We start from the raw sequence: 22654 nt of genomic DNA, 5'->3' as shown, positions 1-22654 counted from the left end.
CTGACCGATGTTAAATTAACACTGCTCAAAATATCACAGATAAAGACCGATGTTAAATTAACACTGCTCAAAATATCACAGATAAAGGTGAGATTATAGGAAAAAGCGATGTGGTCTAATCCCAACGCCTAAATTAATAGAACAGTAATGAATTCTGTCAAACAACAAAATTGGGAAACAAAAAGGATAAAAGTAAGGTATCGATCAAAGACAGAAAAGAGGAGAACCGTAGGAGTTTGGAGGCATGCATGTTCCCACACTAACGAAACAACAAAAGGCAACACAGTCCAAACCTTGTCTTTAGTTTTGCTTGTTCGTTGTTGCATTGGCAGTTGGAACTGCAGCAGAAGCCACTCGCTGTCTTAAAATTCATGGGCGGTATGGAATGTCTGCGGGAATGGAAGGGAAGCCAGCAAATCCCCAATAGCATTTTTATTGCTGCAAGAAAATGGATAGGTGTGACTATATGAGTCAGAGAGCTGAATGTTTGAGACCTCTCGATTGCATTTTATTGCAAGGCATATGGTTTCCAAATATGTCAGTGATGTATTTGGTTAGCATGTCATGGAGAACCTGCTTCTTCCCTGTTGAGGGTTTTTATTGCAGAAAGGATACCTCAGCAAGCCTAGAATACCACTAAAACAAAGCAGAGGACACCGAGCTTAAGTCTGAACAAGCTGATTGGAGTCTGAACTAAAAGATGGCAATCGACAAAATAAATGGAGTCTCCGCTACTCAAAACGGATCACGCAATTCAAACAAAGAAATCGGAAAAAATATAAATCCCCTAAACACAGGTGAGACAGAAAGCCATGCAAATTAATCTCTTTAACGTGTACCAACTACTGGAAATTCACTTCAAATGGTAGACTTTACCACTTGATGTTGGCAAAATTACTTGTCGATGGTGTTCATCCATTATTACGTCCACATATATACGATTTGGACATTCTGATCCGAATAGAATGAAAAGCAAGCAAAAGAACGAAATAGTAGAACAGCAATGTATTTTGAGCCTCTTGTGAATATTTATGGGGTAATAATCTATACATACCAGGTCTGTGTTACATTGAAAATTTATATGTGGGCATTAACACTCTTACATAAAACAATAATCTAAATAGAGGAAGCAGGAGAAATAATATATGAAAATAAAATAAAGCTTACATTAAACAAAAAAAAGGAGCATTTGGAGAGCACTGTCCATTCTCTTCAGCACTTGTCAAACTTTGCTTTAGTCTACATAGGTATCCAGTACTTCAACTAGATTAGAGGAAACCTTCCGGTTTAACTAGTGGAAGGCACAGAGGGGCATCAATCATAGCCCTCTGACAACTCACTTTCACATTAATCCATCTTACCAAAACGTGCTTTGGCATCCTCAGAGGACCTCAAGGCCTCTTCGAAAGATCTCTGCATGGCTTTGGGGCCTCCAACATCATAATTTCAGATGAGTGCATCTTATCAAAATTTGGCTCACTTCATCAGTGGACTTCAAGACCTCTTCGAGTGACCGTCGGCCTTCTCAAAAGGCACTGTGGCCTCATGAATTCCGACTTTCTGAGTGGATTCTGTGGCATCTTCAACATCCTCTATAGCTTCTTTGAGTTTCTTAATTGATTTAATGGCTTCTTCAAATGATTTCTGAAAGCAAAACCAATTTTCTCCATAAGAATCTTGAAAGGTAGTTTACCGAGGCACAAATTCCGTACATTATCAAACACAAGGAAAAAAGCAAGAGCTCCTTACTGCAGCTAAAGAACTTCATGGGAAAAAAAATAAATAAACAAAAAGACCTAATAGAAAACCACATATAAAACAACTCAACCAGAAAAAGTTGTGAAAATCACTCGAGAACAGGAGATGAAAAATCTGGGTAGGAACCAGTTACATACCCCAGAGTTGTTCCTCTTCCATAAGGCCTCCATGCTCATATCTGTCATGAACATTCCACCTAACAATGCACTAAATAAAAATCCTGAATCAGCAATAAGTTTCAAACCAAAAGGCTGCTACATATCCATACAACTTATTTGATAGACAAAAACTATACACTGTTTCAAAGTGATACCAAATTCAAAATGCTAGACTTATCGTAAGGCAAACAAAATTACAAGCAAAGTAACTGGGATTTAATTAGACTAGAAAAATCAAGTTGCCTAATAATGTCTCAGTCCAAAAAAAAATATTTGCGCCTTAATGATGCAGTACTCAAACCAAGCTTTCGTCCCAAAATACTTCCAAAAAGTATAATAACTGTGGATTTCCATTGGAAAAACCTTAGTTAAACAGGACATCATGTAACATCCAGACCCCAAAAGTGTAATTTTAATTATTATTACTATTACTAAATTTAAGATCTGTTTTAAAATAGTGATTTTATTAGAATAGATGAGTTTCTTCCATTATCTTCACCGGTAAGCCTCAGTGTTTATCTCCTAGTTGAATAAGTTTCCTAATGAGAAACCAAACTCCCAACTCCAAACTCTATCCAATCTCCTTATGATCCATGATACCCCTTCTCCTTGCCTATAAAACCCACCCCGAGACTTCCAGAAATAAACACAAGAAACCTTATACACATAGCCACCGTAGCAGCTTCTACAAACCGAGAACCCACCTCCCTCAACCAAGTCAGCCACCTCGCCGGAAACTACCACAGACGCTGCCGATGGTGAGCTTTTCCCCCACCTCGATGTACACCGTCACCGTTTGAGCCCAACCCATCAATTTCTCTCTCCCTCTTTATCAGCAATGACTCTTTGGCCGTGTGCTTGTGCTGTTGTCGCCAACCACCTCAAAGGACTTCGGAGTACCACTCTCGGAGCCAGAAATCACCGACCAGCCCAACCCAGGTGAACCCACTTCCTTCCACCCAAAGACACCAGCTGCGTCGCCGGTCACTACCCAGAGCCGCCGTTGCACTCAGCCCCTCTCTTAGTAACGCGTTACAAGTTGGAAATTAGGAAGCAATACTAAGAGGTAATTAGTATGATCATATAATTGCATGTGTACTCTAAATGTTCTACTTTTATATGAAAATGTGATGTTTGTCTACGCTACGCTATGAGCTAAGTCAAGGTTAGATCCCTTTCATGATCGTCGATGAAATATAATGATATGCATATAGTGAGCATATGTATGTTATGCTATTATGGATTGCGATTTGATGGATGATATGTCATGAAAATCACATGTATGCCATGCAATGTAAGTCATGTAATTTTCATGTAGTTCTCAGATCATGTATGCCATGGAATGTTTATGTTCAGATCACATTATGCCATGTCATGTTATGTTATGCTATGTACAAGTATATGCCATGCTAGAAAAGTTCATGAAGTCCAACAAACTTCTCATGCATTAAGATAAGATGTTAAGGGTGACACGGACCTACGCGTGTTCATCACAAGTTATGATAAGGATGACACGGACCTGTTAAGGATGACACGGACCTAAGCATGTTCATGACAAGTCATGATAAGGATGACACGGACCTACGCATGTTCATCACAAGTTATGTTAAGGATGACACGAACCTAAGCGTGTTCATCACAAGTTATGTTAATGATGACACGGACCTAAGTGTGTTCATCACAAGTATTGATAAGGATGACACTGACTTAAGCGTGTTCATCACAAGTTATGTTAAGGGTGACACGGACCTAAGTGTGTTCACCACCAGTTATGATAAGCGGTGCCACGGACCTAAGCGTGGTTCACCATATGATAAGTGAAAGACAAGATAAACAAATCATGTATGTTTGTTAGAAAATGCATGAAGTCAGCCATTTATGCATTCACGTTACATGCTTACCATGGTTATGTATGATTCTGCTCATGTTAATGATGAATAGATATGCTATGTGAATCTGTGACGATATTTGTATGTATGTAAAGTTTTTCAGAAATTAAGCCTATGTTAAATTAAGTTATGTGTATGGTATGATTGTGAATTTGTGATGATGTATGTATGTTATGAAGAGTCTTTCAAAAATTAAGTCTATGCTAGGCTAAGATGTATTTTACGGTATGATGTGCTATTTACTAAGTATTCGACTCATTTTTGTTTGTTTATCTATTTTCTTCTATGTTTAATTGTCACAGATTATGAGTATGAGGACGTAGAGTTGGGGGCCAGGAATAGATATAGTATAAAGACTTAGAAATGAATAAGTGTTATTTATACAAGAATTAGTGTAGTTAATGTTTTTACTTTATGTTTTCAATCTCATGTTTAAAAAATAGTTATGTTCAGTTTAGTGATGTTTCTATAAATGAGGTATTTCAAGATATGAATCTCTTCACCGGGCATCATGTTATGAATGTTAGTAACATCTCTATCTTACGGGAAGGGGTTGTTACACACCATTAGCAGGGATAAGACGGGGAAAAAATTTAGCAAAAGATGAAGAAGCCCTTTCCCCCTTTTTTTTTCTTCTCTTTTCTTTTTGGGCGTTCTACTGTGATAGAAAGTTTTCTTCAACATTTACGGGAATTGGAGGCATAGAAACTAAAGGATCGAATTACACTTCTCAGCAATGCAAGGAGAAAAAATTACACCTATCACATTTGGAACCACTTTCACAATCTTGTATGTAAATTCAATGACTTCTTTTTCTTTCTTTCATTTTTTTTTTTTTTAAGTAATAGATTGAATTGCACAAGTAAATGATAATTCCAACAGATGCTGATAAAGTGAATCATTTTCTCAAAGTTCTTGGGATCAGTTATTTGTAATGTTTCCAGTAATCAATCCCATCTGAGACTATATTCTCTATTGAGCTTTTGTTTATCTTTTCCCTTGAAGTCTATATTTATACAGCTTATGATAGCCCATGCATGGCGCTGCTTATGCTACAACTCTGTACAATTTAACCCAGCAAATCCTAAACTTGGGTTCAAGGTTCCAAATCATCAGGAGAGCTATAACTTAAAAAAACAAAGCAATCTCCGTAGCCCTCAGCTGGTTCCAGATGGAACAAATCCACAACACACACACACTAAGCCATCCAGCTGTGTGTGTGTGTTTGCAGGTACATTACCATCTGTCTGTTTCCCACTATGGTGAGCAATTAAATCAAGAACTGTTATACTGCACTCTTCAGGTGGGATTCTGTCTCAAACTTTCAGCGAATCCAAAGGACAAAGGAAAATTGGAAGAATAAAAGATTAACATGAGGTTTGGATAGTGAGTTGAGATGAGATGAGTTGAGATGAAAGTTGAATAAAATATTATTAAAATATTATTTTTAATATTATTATTATTTTAGAATTTGAAAAAATTGAATTATTTATTATATTTTGTACGAAGATTTGGAAAAATTGTAAAGATGAGTGAGATGCACTCTGAATCGAAATGGCCGAAATGTACCGTAGACGCAGAATGATATCGTTGATGAAAAGACAAAATGTAATGCAAATATTCATCAAGCAGACGCGAATAATAAACCCTTCAAAAGGATATAACATAGACGCATATAAGAAACAGCTTTCACTTCAACGAACATGACTCGAGAAAAATAAAATATAAAATTATATAATAATAAAAGACTTCCATTTTTATACGAAATTTGATTCCATGAAGAAAGAAACATCACAAATGCATGTAGAAATATGAGGATGGTAATAAGAACATTAATAGCAATAATACCCTGCAAAGCCAAGATTGCGAAGAAACGCACGGGTTGTAAGAAACTGAAGCGCAGACTCAAATCTCGATGACCCATAAGCTTTCCCATTCCAGCCACGATATTTACTATGACTGTTATGATAATGATGGTTATAGCCATAACCACCTCTTGTGCTCGGTCCAGCCCCAGAACCAGAACGAGAGCGGAAATCGTAATGGGCACGCTTACGATCATCGCTGAGGACCTCGTAGGCCTCGGAAACCTGCTTGAATCTCAGAGTGGCATTTTCACGAACGGAATTGGGGGACTGAGAGTGCTTGTCCGGGTGAAACTTGACTGCCAATTTTCTGAAGGCTTCTTTGATTTCGCCTTTGCTGGCGTTCCTGTTCAACCCCAGAATCTTGTAATGATCTTCCATCGTCGTCATCAATACCATATACCAGTACTAGTGCTTGATATCAAGTCCCATCCGAATTACGAAGGCCCTCCTTTGGTCTGATGACGTCTTTTTGGGGAGGAGAAGACAACGGCGTGGCTGCGTGGGGGCTGAGAGGTACGGGCTGGCTGTCCGCTGCTGTTCCAGGTTCTGGACCTCGTGGCATTGCGACCACCACTTTCTTTCTCGAGTTGGTCTATATGAATTTTGTACGGAATTAATTAGAAAAAAAAATTAAGTTAAAAATTAAATAAAATATTATTTTTATTTTAAAATTTAAAAAAATTTATTATATTTTATTTAAAAATTTTAAAAAATTATAATAATAAAATGAATTCACATCATTTTTCAATCTAAAAGAACTTAATTATTATAATATTATTTTATCAATCCGTTTCTATCAATCCGTTTTTCTCTATATAATAGAGATAAATCACAAAATGCCACTTAGGCCATACACCATATCTGTTGTGGGGAGCGTTTCAGAGGAAAAAACATCTCTTTCGTATACGACCCCCATCTTCTCCCCCGAATGCCTCAAAAAACCCTCCCTTTCTGTACTGATTTCCCGTCGGCTGCCTAGACCCCCGGCGTACGACGCCCCCCCCAATTATCTCCTCCCCCAAATCTCCTGCGTCCCCTTCGATTTGGAGACACTACTGTTTTGCCTGGAAAGGATAATGGCAAATTGGATCAAGGGCCTGGTCTCAACCATCCCATAAAATTTGGTTCGCATGGAGATGAACCAGTTAAAGGAGAAGGAAATGACGTTTCTGACTCCAACTTCCCAAAGGATTCAGTTGACGAGTGGCCTGCACCTAAGCAGATCCATTCTTTCTATTTTGTCAGGTACAGACCATATGATGACCCAAAAATAAAAGCCAAAGTTGATCAGGCTGATAAAGAGATTCAGAGAAAAAATAAAGCCCGATTTCAGATCACTGAAGCACTAAAGGCGAAGAGGTCTGATCGAGCAGAGTTGATTTCTCATATTAGAGCTTTGAAAGATGACAACCGGCAGTTTAGGACAATCTTGGATGAGAAAATAAAGGAGATCAAGCCTCTGCAACAGGCTCTTGGCAAGCTGCGCAATACAAACACGGGTGGTCGGAGTAGTGGTTTATGTTCATCTGAGGAAGTGCTTAATGATGTTATCCATAGTTTGAAGTACCGCATATAACACGAAAGCCTTGTTCGGCGTGCAGCGTCCGGCGTTCTTGGTTTCGGCGTGCGGCCAAGGCTTAAGCAGGGGCGTTAGGTCGAAGGTCGAAGGCTGTGTGAGGCAGAAGGGTTCTGTGTAAATGCTAGTGTAATTGTCCTAAATACCCTTGCTATAGTGAAACCAGTCCTAGACTTTAATTTTATGTAATGCTGAAGTGTCATCTCGTTATTGGTGTCCAATAAAGCCACTCTATCGAATTTCCCTGTCAAAGATGCTCTGCAATTATAATTAATATTTATGGAAGTAATTTCTCATTCATCCTTTAAAAATATCTAATAATTTTTCAAATGGATTCGAAGAAGATAAGAAGTTTCACGTTAAAACAGTGTGAGATATAATAAAATGTTGATGCAGTATATAATATAAATCTTTTCTAATAGGCCAATATCTTTTAAATGTTATATATAAATTCAAAGCTTGCAATCTCTTGAAAAATAAAAGAACTGGCGTTTGGGCCAACAAGAATATTTGGTCTACAAGCCTATATCACCGGTTGTGTTTGGGCAGTGAAGTATTTGAGATATTATGTAAATAATAGTAATAAAATAATGATAGAATATTAAATAATAATAAAAAATAATTTTTCCCCTAACCCTTTAGAAAGAGGAAAAAAAAAAAAAAAAGGTTGTAAATATTGCGGGAACCCTAATCCGATCTGATATGTAGGAGCCTTAATTTATGTAAATATTATAATTGTTCATCTACCATTTTCATGTATCATAACACCACACTATCACTGTCATAATCATCAATATCATTGTGGTAAGTATTACATTACAGTACATTGATTTTTTTATTCATTGGATTCGGTTTAAAGAAATTAGAAAATGAAATATTTTTATTTTAAATATAAGCAGAAAAGGAGGAGCCATAACATATTTTTTAAATAAGAGGACTCGCATTTACCTTTTAATATATGTGAAAAATTATATTTTTAAGTCAGGATTAATAATACACTCTTTATACATATAGCTAATATGGCCAGACTTGTTGTTTAAGAAAAATCAGTTTTAAACTTTTCTTACAAATTAAACTCTGCCATGTTCACCTTGTAAAGAATGTAGTGTTCATATCGATTTGCAAGTAGAATAATTAATTTGTAATATCTAAAACTTTATGCAATCTTCCAACAATAGGAATTAATACGCAAGTAATATGTTTGTAGTGGTCTTATAGATATATGCTTTATTTTTTATAAAGGGGTGGAGGGTTTCGAATCCAAATTTTCTATTTAAAGAACCGGGTCATATGCTATCATACATGAGACTCTCGGCAGATATATGCTTTATTTGATCTGAGGTTAATGCAAGTAAAATCACATAATACTGCAATAGGCATGAACATTGTCATCACTGAAAAGATGGACAGTTGGATCGGGGACAGTATCGTAGGCTTGGTCAGGGAAGTAACCGTGCACACTTTCGTTAAAGCCATGGCGGTAGTAATTATAGGAAGAAGAGTAGGTAGACTCGTCTAAGTACTGGGATGCATAAGGATAGTATTCGGTGTCGTATGGGAATGGCCAAAACTCTGCCTTCCTTCCCGTTCTTCTCACCACCTTTAGCACCTTCCTCTGCTCAACGTATCCCGTCACTGTCACCTTTTGCTTGTCCATGTCTATATCCAAGCTGTCAACCCCTGCTTCCATGGAAGGGAATTTAGAGAGAGAGAGAGAGCAGATGGTAATTAGATAAGAAATATGATCTCAATGTAAGAAAGAGAAAAGGGGTTTGGAAATCTATGCCTCCCTCCCTCCTCAAACAAACAGAAAGAAAGAAATTAACCAACAGACAGATGAGTTCATGCCTTGTATTTTCGAGATTGCTCTTCGAATTCTCTTTTCGCATCCTTCACAATCCATATGTACCAGAAGTTCCACAATCTGTCAAACGGAGCCATGAAAAAGAAAATATATATCAGAAGTACTGGTAGAACACAGAAGCAGTCCCAACATTAGAATGTAAGAGAGTTTGCGCGCAGTAGTACTTACAGAGATAGCATCAGAAAATTGTGCCCTTCTAGCTCGCCTCCTAAACATTATGATACAGATGCTGTTACTGCAGAAAACCTGAATGCCACTATCTAATAGAAGTCCACATTTTCTGACTTAATTGACATATGCCTTTGTTGATAAGCTACTCCTTTTCTTGTGTGTAGGCAGATCGATGTTTTTGCTTGTGCCAAGTACAACTTGCATCACAGGATCAAATAACATGCTAATATGCTATACATCCATTCCCTTTCTTTGGAAGTTCTCATATCATTTTTTTTTTGCACATGACCATTTTATGGCTGAATTTCTCATTATAAGAACTCATATTAAATGGCCCAAATGTTCAAATTGGTTTCAGCTCGAATCTATCCTCAACTTGATTCTTTCTTTTTTTTTTTTTTTTTTTGGGTAAATTCCTCATGACCATATTATTTCAGTATAAGAAAGATACCCACCCTCTTTCAGTGAGATTGGAGAATGATGATGAAGTAAGTGATCTAAATGATTTTGTTAAATATTCAAGATCAGAATGATTTAACATCAATACTTCCTTGTGCGTGTTTTGTTGATGGAAAAGGCCAGGGCGTACTGCTGCGTGCAAGTTGAGTTGAGTTGGGGCAAATTTATGGAAGGGATCGGAATATTAGAAGGAAAGCAACGTCGGGATGTTATCTGGGCAAGGACAAGTTGCTGTGGTTTCTGGCACGCACGCACGCTAAAGGAATATGTAGCTTTCACACACACATCTATACCGAATATGCTTTTCTCTATTACTTTTTCACTATTATTTACAAAATATTTGAGATTGTTTCATTATCTAAACGTAACTTTCCCCAATTGCTTGAGGCACCATCTCAATTGAGGCCCCAACACAATGTTTTGAATACCGTTTTAGCCGAGGCATTGAAACGAAATATTTAGAGGTATTGGTATCATTTTAGAATAGTCTATATATAAATAAACTATATGTATAAATATATATTATATTCCAAAATAATAGTCTATATATGAATAAATTATATATATATATATAAATTATAAATAGTTTGATCTGAATTGAGGGTCCAAAAATAAGGAAGAAATGAAAAAAAAAAAAGTAAAGGCTAAAATCCGAAATATCAGTCCAAATCTAAAATATGGGCCGATACCGATCGATACAGCGGGAATTTTGACCAATATGAAATTCAGCCCTTCTCTGTACCGGCTATCCGGCCGCTACGACATATTTCGACCGTATCCAAAAAATCTACATTATACTATATAAAAACTAACTATTATTTTATTATTATTTATTAAAAATGGAAAGCGTCCTATTAAATTTTTGCCTTTTAAGCCTATACAAGAGAGGGCCGCGCCCCTGTTCTCTTCTAGGCTTTCAAAATTTGATAACCCATCATTAATTTAAAGCCTGAACTCCCCATTTCCGAACTAAGAGAAGAAATGGCATCATTTCCATTTGATTCTCACATTTTTTTTATAAAGAAGAAAAAAGTACCCTTAATTTTTTTTATAATAAAAAAATATCTTTAATTGATAATCATCACTTATGGTCGAAGAATATCCTATATAAAACGATCAAGGAACATGAGGTTACAACTAAATTCTCAAAACAATTTGATTCTTACCCACCAAATTACATCAAAGGAGAAATTTATTTATAATTTTATTTAATTATTCATACACCCCTACTGATGATATCAAAGTTTGCCAAATTAATTAGCAAGTTTAGCCTAAAAAATTATTTTTTAATAAATATAATAGGTCTTGCAATAATTGATAAGTGGACTTATAAATCTAGGATCTGTCTGAACATCCGTAAAGACATTTAGTTGGACTTTAGTGGGCCCAAATCTCCCGCCTTTAGGCGCAGATTCCTTATCCGAGCGCCCAATTCGGGAGGTCTGCTTTATTCGGCTCCATGCATCGCAAGACCCCAAGCCCAAGGAACAATTACAGTAGCACCACTAAAATCATAAAACCCAAACACGTAACCCCAAAACCCTCTCCAAAACTCTACAGTGGGATTTGGATAATAAAATAAAATGAAATGATTTTAAGTAAAAGTTGAATAAAATATTATTAAAATATTTTATTTTAATATTATTATTATTTTAAAATTTAAAAAAGTTGAATTATTTATTATATTTTATGTGAAAATTATAATAATAAAATAAGATAAGATGAAATAAATTGAGATGAATTTTATTTATTACACCCTCCATACAAACTTTTCCCAACAAAATTTTCCATCCAAAAATATTCTCAATGGGTCCCATCACTTTCACGAAAGCTTGTAAAACTCCTTTGAAAAACTTCTCATTACTATTCATGAGGTTTTTAAAAACTCTCCAACATCCAAATATCACCTTAAGAGTTGAGACCCAGACTACGAGTTGTAATCAATTTTTAAAAAATCAATTAAAAAGTATGGGAATTAGCTAGCTTTGTAAAGTCTCTTATCCCAATACAAGAAACCTGAGATCAAATACTACCTACAACATGGACCAAAAGCATATTGATTCCCACGATACTGAATAAGATCATTTCAACAAAAGTATGTGCAGCATGCTTAGAGTAAGAAGAAAACAGAAATTAGGGGAAAATCAGATGCAGTTCTGACGTCACAACCAAATATATAAGGGAGACAAGTAATTCTGGTAGGTAAAATAAGATATACCGCAAATATTTGTTTCAGTTATGTTCTATTGCTAACTCTGCCACAAAAAAAGAAACATGTCATGCTTCCTCTAATAAATTTTGGAATTACATAAGAATTCAATATGCATGGTGAATTTATAACCGAATGCCACACAGGAAACCAAAAAGCAATCAACCATGAAACATGTTATGACTACGACTCAGATATAAGTATTGAGATTTCGTTGCAGGATACATTCAATGCTTTGCTGCGAATTGTTGAGTTTCGACAATTTCTCAGCCAAAACCTGTCCGTCTAATTCGCCGTTGCTCATTATGCCGTTGAAGAAGTTTTACATATCGTGGGGATGTCCTATACCTTAAAAAATAAAGTGTAACAATTTGGAAGTGACAGAGTAACCCAAACTATCAGCAAAGAATAATGGCAGAAACAAAAACAGGTAAAACCATCACTTATAAATGCTAGCAGTTTTCATCATTTTCCAAGTGCATAATAAATGCATCTTTACATTGATAATACAAATCATTCTTTTAAGCAATAAGGTGTGAAACATAGGGTCATTGTATGTGCTTCATGTCACACCATGTGAACTAAAACGCAGTGACGCACACCAGAACACATGCTTAATATTAACAAAAACGTGTGCATGTAAAGGTTAGTGTGTATGTCACAGGTGCTACCATACCCAGTAAAATGGAAGAGTAAAAACTGTCATCAAGTGAGAATGTGAAAATTGTTCTGAGGTTCCAGCCTATACCACAGAGATACTGCGAAGTTTATTGTAGAATGCAGATCAAGTTTAATTAAAGGATAACAGTCTCCATTGTATAATGGAATTCCAAATTCCTTAATTAAGAGGAAAAAAAATACAGCATATTTTCAATAAAAATTCTGAACTTACTTCTGAAACACAACACATGCCTTAGCCTTTCTTAGCTTTCTCTTCCCTCGGAAGAACCTGAAAGAGACATCCCACAGTAAGACAGGGAAATCATAAAGAAAAATTTCAGAAAATTCGAGCGGTAGACAACTAATTCCAAATTGCAATTACAATTTATTTACCGAAATAGTGGAAGTTTTCTTATATGTGTATAGATGATTGTCAGACTCAGTATTTGCCTCTTTAACTCTAAAATGTTGCAAAAAGTTAGTAACAATCAAAGAACGGCGAATCACGCACAACACATAATATTTTCCATTGGAAAAGCAGTTCCATTCACTTTTTTTTCGATAAGTAAAAAAAAAAGTTCCAGTCACTTGATGCCTATATGATGATTAGTATTTTTTTTTTCTCATTTTACGGATCACCACAGCATGAAAGGCATTGTCCATTCTATTACCAAGAAAACGAGTAAAATGAATTTAAATCGAACTAATAATCCTACATTCCTCACCATTTAAACTAGTGTAACGAATATTTTTAAGAATAAAAAAAAAAGTAACACAGCGCACCCTACATGAAATAACAGGTAGAAAACTTGCTAAGTTTTACGACTGGAAAGCCTGTTTATGAGATGAGCTATCTTTCTTATATACCATACCTTCCTCAACTGATCCAACATCAGTATAAGATGACCTTGGAGTAACTGAAACATGTTCAACCACATATTCAGATCCATTTTGATCACTCAAGTAAACTCCTGAAGACTTGACCAGTGTAACGTGATCCTTACTAGACTCCTGTACTTCCCTCAACCTTGGCTCCGTTCCATTATCTGGATGTGTCACTGAGGATGATCCATGAGTTTCTTCATAATTAGAAGAATCCTTCCCTTCTCTCTCACTGTAAAATTCAGATTCCTTATCTGAAATGGGAACAGAAGTCACAACAGACACTGAAGGCAAACCCATTTTGGATATCTCCACTTGCAAGTCAGAAGAAATGGAAGGAAGGGAGAGGATCTTTTCACCTTCCGGGGGGCTTGAATCATAAACAGGTTCATGTTGATTTTCATCCACCCCCCCACTCAAAAAGTGGGAATCTGGCTCCTTAGGGGAAGGTAGGATTGCACTTCTAGATTCTTCAAGGTCATTGGCTCTTGGTTCCAAACTCACCGTTTCCTCTTTTGTAGCATACAGTACTCTCCCATCTATTTCTGATAACGATGACAAACTTGATCTACTGCTGTACTCATCTTCAACAGGTTCCATTTTTAAATGAATTTCACTAGTACTAAGTTCCAGAGGAATAGCCACCCCTCCTGTTTCAGACAATCCGGAATCTATTTCAGCTTGATTTCCCACTTGCCCCAATGTTATCTCAACCTCATTATCACGAATAAAATGTTGTGTTTCGGGATGAATTTCGCTAGTGCTAAGTTCCAGAGGAATAGCCATGCCTCCCGTTGGGGACCACCCAGAATCCATCTCAGTATCATTTCCCACTTGCCCCAGTGTGATCTCAACCTCATCATGGCAACCATCCCTCCTCTCAACTTGTTCCATCTCCACTGAATCAATATTTTCATGGAATCCACTTCCACATTCAACATGATCAGAAGCATGGTCTATGCTGGAGATGAGTTTTGTTTCTTGACAAAGATCTAGTTCATTGAGCTTCTTGTCATCTCGATCAGCAGCAGAACTCACTGATTCAGTATCAGGAATAGAACTCAACTTTGATTCACTAACTTCACTTGACTGTCTCTCGAATGAGGAATAGCTTGTCCCCTCTGAAGTGAAGCGTTCTGGCACAAAAAAGGGTCTGAACCTAATAGCATGCCTCTCTTGCCTGGGACCCCCTAGGCCAGATGGTCCAATACTGAAACTTTCATGCCTACGGAATAATGCATCTTTCTGCTGAAATGTCGTAAACTCTTGCTGAGAATTGTCTCCCTTGAGATCAGGTTTTTCTTCATTTGGGTCATAAGGAAGATCAAAAGGGTTTCGTATTGGCAACAATATAGATGGTGCCGAACCAGGTGGATCATAGGGATCATAAGGGAGATCAAAAGGATTTTGTCTTGCCGTTGAAATGGGTGGAACATTAAAGAAAAGATCAGTGCCATCTAAGTCTATCAAATTCTTCTCAGCCATCAATCTCACGTTTTTCCGTGCTCTCCTCCTTGCAATGAGATTCTCCAGGCGCTGGTTCCTCTCCAGCTCGGAAGTCCCCAAATCCATGAGGTTCTTTTGGTCATCCTCTGTCCACTTAATTGCCGATTTACTTTCATCCTCCTTGCCTCCCTGTGCTTCTTCCTCGTCATCTTCATTTACATCAACGCCGTCTTCTTCGTCTCCATGAATTTCCGATTCTTCATCTGACTCAACACTGGCATCGTTAGTTTTACAAGAGTGTTCTGAAGCAGCATCTGACTCATCATCATGGGACATATGAGCAGGCTGTGGAACTTTTGGATCCAGAAGTGGGTGAAGCTCCTCAAGGATTGGAAAGATGTCGGCCATTGAAGCATCTGGCGAAGAACTCTCTGCCAGATCAGACCCTTGGTCCGAAGACTCATCATCACCATCCTCAGCATCATTAGGAAATAAATCGAAGTGATCTCCACTATGAGCATCGGCCAACTCTCCCGGGCGCTTAACATTATCTTCCACTTCAAGAATCTCATCTCCCACTTTGTGAACCACAAAACATTGATTCTCGAGAGCTTCCCCATCATTTAACATGCATTCAATCCCCAAGTTCTCCTCGTGAAAGTCACCCTTCTTTTCCAACTCCAAACCGTTAAACTTTCCCTCGACTTCCCCAGTTACTCGCCTCTCTAACTGAATTTCCCGGGAACTATGATCATTCAGTGGCCTATAATCAACCAGGCCATCATCTATCCCAACCTTCCCAACTTTATCTTCCACCGAACTAGCCCCTTCAATATCCTTCTCTAACTGAATTTCCCGGGAACTATGAGCAATCACTGCCTCGCAATCAACCAGACCATCATATGTATCAACCTTCCCGACTTTATCTTCTGCGGAACTAGGACCCTCAATAGCCTCCTCCTCTACTATGTCACTTCCCTTTCCGGTATATCTTTCTACAAGAAAGCTATCGTCTCTCTCATCATCGACAACAACAGTGGTATCCCTCGAAACCCTGGCCTTAAGAGATGCGACATCATGGGAATGGCTAGCCCTATCATCATCTTTTTCGATTTCGGGTACAATGTTTGGATGCCCAAAACTCAAAAGAGTCCCAAGAAGAACGGCAGTGCAGAACAAAACAGGGGATGCAGAGACCAAAAGGGAAAATAAAAAAGGAAAAGATCTGTACAGAAATAACACAAAACAGAGGATACCCAAAAGGAATGGATGATTGTAAACTGATCTATAACATGCTCTGCTTGATATGATCACGATTTTTCTCATTTGAACTGCAATTTCCAGTTTTGACCCCATTTCTCTCTCACGCCGTGATGTTCTTTCCAATTCCAATCTCTTTCTGTAAACACAATACCAAAAACGAACCAGCGGAATTCATTAGATCCATGGAAACGAAACCCCACAAGTAGACACAATAAAATTGTAAAAAAGGGAAAGAAAAAGAAAGAAAGAAATGAATTGGGAAACGATTCTAGCAGAAACCCACATCTGAAATGGAAGCACACGAGATTTAGAGGAATTAGATGAAGATGGAATTACCTGAGAACCAGTAACTCAGAGAAAGTGATGCGTTAATTACAATTTGAATATCTCCAGAGGGGGAGGAAAAGGAGAAGGGAAATGAAAGGAGGTGTGAAGAGGAAAGACTGACCAGCTTGGATTGAGGAGAGCGTAGGAGAACGAAGAAAAAGAAACGAAAAGGGGCAATGGCCTCTGTTTGTCGATTTTAAAAAGAAATGCTTTTACAACAAGAAGAATAAATGATTTCGAGAGCGAGCTACGTGATCATATTATTCATATAATTTATGTGGGCCTGCTACCTGATAGCCGGACCGATAACGGTATTTTTTTTTCAGGCATTTTTTAAATATTTTTAAATATTTAACAGAAAAAAAACAACGCCAATTCACTAATAAATATTTTCTTAATCGCTTAAAAAATATATATATATATATTTTCTTAATCATTGAATTTTTTTTATACGAAAAAGAAAAGAAGATATCGTCGATTTGAGTGTCAAATTCATCGGTCCCAGCTTTTTCTAATTTATTTTAAATATAATAATAAAAAAAAACTTTGTGCTGGCGGAGACGGCACCCTAGCATTGCTTATTTTAAAACATTATTATATAAAATGTTGTAAAATATGTTATGTGTTTATTATTTTTATTTTATTTTATAGTTTAGGACAGAGAGACAAAAATGGGGACGATACGAAAAGCAGAGAAGAAAATGATTGATTTGAGAAAGGCACATTCTCAATTGAGGCCCCAACATGAAACACTATTTTTCGTTTAAAAAAAAAAAAAAAACTCTCAACTGACACAAAAGAGAGAGAGAAAAAAAAAATGAAAGAGCCAAAACAGAAAAGTGGCAATGAATATAGAAAAGTTGCGAAAAAATCTTAGAAAAATAAAAAGATCGTGGCATAAAGAAAGAAAGAGAAAAAATATTTTTCTGATCAGTTATTATTCGTTATTTTATATCTTATATATTATAAAAAATATATTTATATTCTATAAAAAATATCTCTATACCTTATAAAAAAATTATAGATGTTTAATGTGAGAGTGAATAGTAATTGACGAGAAAAATTCCTCCTCAAAGTAAGTTGGCAGTGAAAGTATATACAATGAAAAACGAAAGGATATGTTAGATATTGTTAGCTTAAAATATTATCACAAAATAAAATACAAATTCAACAATCCTCTCCATTTTATGTTTCTCTCTCATCTTTAGTGTTTGAAAGCTGGTCTGTTAGACATATTAAAAGAGAGACCAATAGCGTTGCTCATGCTTTAAGGAAGAATACTTTGACTATTTCATATGTTATTATTGACATTGAAGAAATCCATGATCGTATTCAAGCTCTTTTATAGAGAGTTATTAATAATATCCTATATAAAAGGAGCATGAGGTTACAACTAAATTCTCAAAATAATTCGATTCTTACACATCAAATTACATTACAAGACGAAATTTATTTATAAGTTTACACCCCCTACTGATGATATCAAAGTTTGCCAAATTAATTAGCAAGTTTAGCCTAAAAAATTATTTTTTAATAAATATAATAGGTCTTGCAATAATTGATAAGTGAATTTTTTTTTTTTACTACTAATAAGTGGACTTGTAAATACTAGAATCAATCTGAACATCCGAAAAGATATTTAGTTGGGCTTTAGCGGGCCTAAATCTCCGGCCTTTAGGCACAAATTCTTTATCCGGGCACCGGATTCGAGAGGTCTTCTTTATTTGGCTCCATGCATCGCAAGACCCCAAGCCCAAGGAACAATTACAGTAGCACCACCAAAACCATAAAACCCAAACAACAAACCCTCCAAAAAACTCTAAATCCTAAAACCGAAATCCTAACCCTAAGCCCGAGCATTTGCTAAATGATTTAGTGATCTCTCTAAATCTTTTATTGCTGCTTATTTGGCCTGTTCATCCTCTCTAGGTGTGGGCGCCCCCACCCTATGTACGAAAACTCGAGAATCGAAACGTCTGGATGATGATAACACAATCATGCATCCCAACGATAATACCAAGTGTGTGTATATGTAACAATGTACAATGAACAATGTAGCGGATAGTTTAAGTAAGTCGACTAAGTATCAAAATTGTTTAATACAAATATACATAAGTAAAACGTTTAAAAGAGTTATACAGTTATCCCGAAAAATATAATACAAGTCCAAATACATAAACGAGTGATCCCATATCACTCATCTGGCAGAGCCGAATCCTCAGGCTCACCCTAAGCATTATCTGCATCAAAATTTGTGTTACCATAAAATGGTACTATAGGTAATTATTAATCCAAACAACCTTCGAGAATAAAAATACATTAATGCAACCAACAATTATGCATGCATACCCAAAACAACATTTTCCTTGAAAATGAATATTTTTCAATGCACCCCAAAATCCTATTTTTGGCCTGAAATATTTTCATAAAATATTTTTCCGTCATTTTCTCAGAAAATGGCCCAAATCAATAATCTACAATTTTCCCAGAAAATGACTCAATATTCATTTTAACCATATGTACCATGATCACCACTAGGGATCATTCGCACACCCTAGCTCCCTTTGTCACACCACGGGTAACGACCGTGCAAGCGATTTCGTAACGAGCGATGCCCAGTTTCACGCCCAGCGCATTCGTGTCCAAGCATCCTCTAGCCTCCACCAGTAGAGGGGCCACGGAGTCGGCACGAGAGTGTTACCATCTCGTCCGGTCCCGTTGTCACCCAGCGACAACCCAGGGGATGTCACTTAGTATATTCCGCTCTCGAGTGATCAGAGGAGCTCTACCGAGATAATGCCCTATCTCTGCTTGGGGTCGTGATACACACGCACCAAAAAACCATTTCTCATATGAAATTTCAAATACACATGAACATGTATGCAATTATGCGAAAATTCAGTTTTCATTTACAAACATGAACATGCATACAAATATGTAATGTACATGATACAACACAATATCCAACAACCAACAAGTCACAATATAGTCCAGTCACACAAACAACCCCATCCTCCAATCCAACAGACCCCCTTACTCCTCGGACTCAGTCCGGCACAACCAACCAATTCATAGTAAAAATGAGTTAGTGCAAAAATACATTTAAATCACGAAAGTTATTTGAAAAAATACTTACAATGCTATAATATAATTTTCGAAGGATCACTGAGGTGCTAGAAGTGGCGACACAACAATGTAACAGTGAGAAAATGCACAAGGCCATGGGTCTCAAAATGTTAGATTTTGAACGGAGACAAACGAAGACTTGAGATTACTAGAGAAAAGCTTAGGGATGTTGGTGAAGCTAATGGTGGTGGTAAATGATCATGGATGGCGGCGTAGAGGGCGGTTGAAGTCCAAAAAGCTCAAAATGGAAATGGAGATGGATGGGCTTCACCGGTGGGTGATCGGGATTGAGGATGGGTGGGTTAGGTAGCTGGGCGGCGCGCGAGCACAATGGGTGTCGCGGCTTGAAGCCATGCGTGGGGGCTCACGACGGCGCGAGAGGAGCTAGAAACTGGGGGGTGAGGTCGCTAGTTGGTGGGGAGATAGTTAGGAGGGGCGGTGACGGTAATGGGTGGTGCACGGTGGCGCTATGGAAGACGACCCACGGACGGGGGAGAGAGAGGGAAGTTGCGAGCGGGAGAAGAGAGAGAGAGAGGAGAAAAAGAAATGAAGAGAAAAAGAAGAGAAGAAGAAAAGAAAAAGAGGAAAAAGAAAAAGTGAGGAAAAAAATGAGGTACAATCTTCACATCTTAGGTCACAAAAATGATCCAACAAAAAATCATAAAAATAAACCAACGAAAAATCCGATAAACTTAAAACAAGAGAACTAATATTTAAATTAATAAAAATAACCCTTCAATTAAAATACACTAAAATACAGAATATCACACTAGGTCAGGTAAATTGCATGTTATACTCAAGTTTATTCTTTTTTTTTTTTTTTTTTTGGGGGGGGGGTGTTATAGGGAGTCTCATTGGACAAGTTATACACTATTGGAAAGCTCTGTTTGCTACTTTCCAAAACAAGTAGTTCGTGGCAGAAACATAGGAAGATTTGGTTGATTGGTCTTATTCTCCTTGGTATGATGATGAAATTCTAGATGTTTGAAGGTCTTGAATCATGACAAGGCGATGTTAACATTTCAGTTGTCCAACGGTATCTATTCATTACTGTAGCCAAAAGTTGTCAATATATGTTTGCTTTGAAGTACTTCGGCCACGCATCCAAGGATCCATTCCTTTGAAATATATTTGCATAAATTTAAGTTGCAACTATGGTAAATCTAATCAAAAAATTCTACATTCCACACTCTCACCCCTATGACGAGGTGACATTGCCCATCAAACTCATGGAAATTTTTTTTGTGTTCATTGTTTAGTTGGCTTTCAGCTATTGTACTTAATGGAGGGGCTGTCCATGAGTTTTTGTCCTCATTTTTCTAGTATTAGAATGGATTTAGACGTCTCTTTGTATACATTCCGTGTACATAGACTTCGTCTATTGTATTTGAAAAATAAAATTTTTACTCATAAAAAAATGTACTATATTTTTATACTGGAGTGAAAGTGGGATGGCATGGCATGTTCTAAGATGGCATCACTCAATCTAATTCGTGCAAATTAAAAATGGAGTTATGATGAACAGGATGATGCATGATGGGAAAGAGCTTGTACGTACGGGTTAGTACGCCTTCACCATCAACTTGCAAACACAAAGTGAGTCAAATGAATGTTATCATTGGGCTACTCCACGATTGGAATGACATTCACTACCCCCACCCCCATCAAGTGGCATCTCAAGACCGTCCCTTTTCCCTTGGGTGAATCTTTTGGGCTTCAACAAAATAAAAAGGGAAATAAGCGAGAACAACGCTTGCTTTTGAGTTTTTCTTTCTGCTTCATGTCTTTCGCCATATTACCTCTACAATTTCTCGTTATGGTATAGTATCTCTGTTTGGGTGGAGGAGTGTTTTCAATGAGAACACTCTACTATTATTTATTATTTTATTATTACTTTTTACTATTTTTTATTATTCATTATTATTTAATATTTTTTCATTACATTTTTATTACTATTCACAAAATATCTGATATCACCTCATTATCCAAACATAATTGGCCCTTGGTTGCGTCACGGGGTAATGAGTTTTTTGTACACAGCGAGTGTTGAATACGTTTTCAAGTAATTGGACAGGTGAAACTATATTTTTTTGTGTAGAAGTAATTGGATGATGTAAAGTGTTGATGTGTAAATTTGCACAACAGACCAGAAGAGAAGAAATAATCATCCCCGACTCACATTGATAATTCGGGTGTTCGTCGCATTTATCCATGAAATAAATAATAAATAAGCAAATAAAAATAGATAAAGAGAGATATATAGATTTACATGGTTCGACATAATGACTACGTCTACAGATTGTTTAGAGATGAAATCCACTATGATCGGTGATTTTATAATCTCTCATTGCCTCATATATCTCACAATACAATGGAAGAATTTAGTCTAAGCGTAGAGAAATTGTGGTAAGTCTGAGCTTAAGGAGTTTCTCTAGAAAGCTTATGGAGAGTTCCTTTCATTTGTAAATATCTCCTCCTTTTATAGAGAGCTTCTCTACAGAGGAATGAGACTCTCCACAAGCTCTCTACGTACAAACTTTACCACATATAGCGATTCCATCAGATCTCTCTCAAGGGAGGCATCGTCTTTAACCTTCCGAAATCTTAGATTTCTCCACTGTACGAAGAGATATGTGAGGCCATGAAAGATTATAAAATCACCCATTATAGTAGATTTTGCCCCCAAATAACCCGTAGACGTAAGCTTTTATCCCGAACCATGTAAATTTTTATGTCTCTCTTTATTTATTTTTATTTAGTTATTTATTATTATTTTATGAATAAACGCGACTAGCATCGTATTAACGCTCGAATCACCATCGTGGGCCGGGAATAATTAATTCCTCTCTTCCGATCTGTTATGCGAATTTAGGCATTAACACAAAGATATCTTAGTTGTGCTTATTCTATGTTTTACATTTTGGTGGAGATGGGTTGCGTATTTGGAGGCTTGGAGTGTGTCTGTCCTCAAGCTATTATGAAGTGTTTTGCATTTTAC

General features: G+C 36.9%; 3 protein-coding genes across 7 annotated transcripts; all 3 read right to left on the bottom strand.

The window, feature by feature from the left end:
- Positions 1 to 1004: 1004 nt before the first annotated feature.
- On the bottom strand, positions 1005 to 6261 carry LOC121266785 (chaperone protein dnaJ 72). Its single transcript, XM_041170606.1, has 3 exons — positions 5654 to 6261; positions 1896 to 1965; positions 1005 to 1644 (listed from the first exon to the last, which is right to left on the bottom strand). The coding sequence occupies exons 1-3, from the start codon at positions 6067 to 6069 to the stop codon at positions 1495 to 1497; spliced, it is 636 nt and encodes a 211-aa protein (XP_041026540.1). The 5' UTR covers positions 6070 to 6261; the 3' UTR covers positions 1005 to 1494.
- Positions 6262 to 8551: 2290 nt separating this feature from the next.
- On the bottom strand, positions 8552 to 9506 carry LOC121266786 (heavy metal-associated isoprenylated plant protein 45-like). The gene is made up of 3 exons (XM_041170608.1): positions 9282 to 9506; positions 9098 to 9173; positions 8552 to 8929 (listed from the first exon to the last, which is right to left on the bottom strand). The coding sequence occupies exons 1-3, from the start codon at positions 9327 to 9329 to the stop codon at positions 8607 to 8609; spliced, it is 447 nt and encodes a 148-aa protein (XP_041026542.1). The 5' UTR covers positions 9330 to 9506; the 3' UTR covers positions 8552 to 8606.
- A 2501-nt stretch (positions 9507 to 12007) lies between these two features.
- Positions 12008 to 16806, bottom strand: LOC121266782. 5 transcript variants are annotated; one of them, XM_041170600.1, is made up of 5 exons: positions 16540 to 16796; positions 13854 to 16339; positions 13467 to 13748; positions 12845 to 12901; positions 12008 to 12300 (listed from the first exon to the last, which is right to left on the bottom strand). In XM_041170600.1, the coding sequence occupies exons 2-4, from the start codon at positions 16294 to 16296 to the stop codon at positions 12876 to 12878; spliced, it is 2751 nt and encodes a 916-aa protein (XP_041026534.1). In that variant the 5' UTR covers positions 16297 to 16339; positions 16540 to 16796; the 3' UTR covers positions 12008 to 12300; positions 12845 to 12875. The 5 variants fall into 5 exon arrangements, with proteins under 5 accessions (XP_041026534.1, XP_041026532.1, XP_041026529.1 ...); XM_041170598.1 differs by having other exon boundaries at positions 12008 to 12294; positions 13485 to 16339; positions 16540 to 16806; XM_041170595.1 differs by having other exon boundaries at positions 13467 to 16339; positions 16540 to 16795.
- Positions 16807 to 22654: the final 5848 nt, after the last annotated feature.

Source organism: Juglans microcarpa x Juglans regia, chromosome 5S (assembly GCF_004785595.1).
Source record: "Juglans microcarpa x Juglans regia isolate MS1-56 chromosome 5S, Jm3101_v1.0, whole genome shotgun sequence".
NCBI lineage: Eukaryota > Viridiplantae > Streptophyta > Magnoliopsida > Fagales > Juglandaceae > Juglans > Juglans microcarpa x Juglans regia.
Note: the sequence above shows the minus strand (reverse complement) of the source record. Positions and strands in the feature narration are given on the sequence as shown.

Excerpts from the sequence above, each read along its gene's own strand:
- LOC121266785 (XM_041170606.1), bottom strand. The coding sequence starts at position 6,069 with ATGGTATTGATGACGACGATGGAAGATCATTACAAGATTCTGGGGTTG. Across the intron at positions 1,966-5,653 it reads CGCAATCTTGGCTTTGCAGG|TGCATTGTTAGGTGGAATGT; the intron begins GTATTATTGCTA and ends ATTTTTATTTAG. Across the intron at positions 1,645-1,895 it reads GGAAGAGGAACAACTCTGGG|AAATCATTTGAAGAAGCCAT; the intron begins GTATGTAACTGG and ends TTTTGCTTTCAG.
- LOC121266786 (XM_041170608.1), bottom strand. The coding sequence starts at position 9,329 with ATGTTTAGGAGGCGAGCTAGAAGGGCACAATTTTCTGATGCTATCTCT. Across the intron at positions 9,174-9,281 it reads AATTTTCTGATGCTATCTCT|ATTGTGGAACTTCTGGTACA; the intron begins GTAAGTACTACT and ends TCCGTTTGACAG. Across the intron at positions 8,930-9,097 it reads AGCAATCTCGAAAATACAAG|GGGTTGACAGCTTGGATATA; the intron begins GCATGAACTCAT and ends CCATGGAAGCAG.
- LOC121266782 (XM_041170595.1), bottom strand. The coding sequence starts at position 16,296 with ATGGGGTCAAAACTGGAAATTGCAGTTCAAATGAGAAAAATCGTGATC. Across the intron at positions 12,902-13,466 it reads AGGTATGGTATATAAGAAAG|GTTCTTCCGAGGGAAGAGAA; the intron begins ATAGCTCATCTC and ends TGTCTCTTTCAG.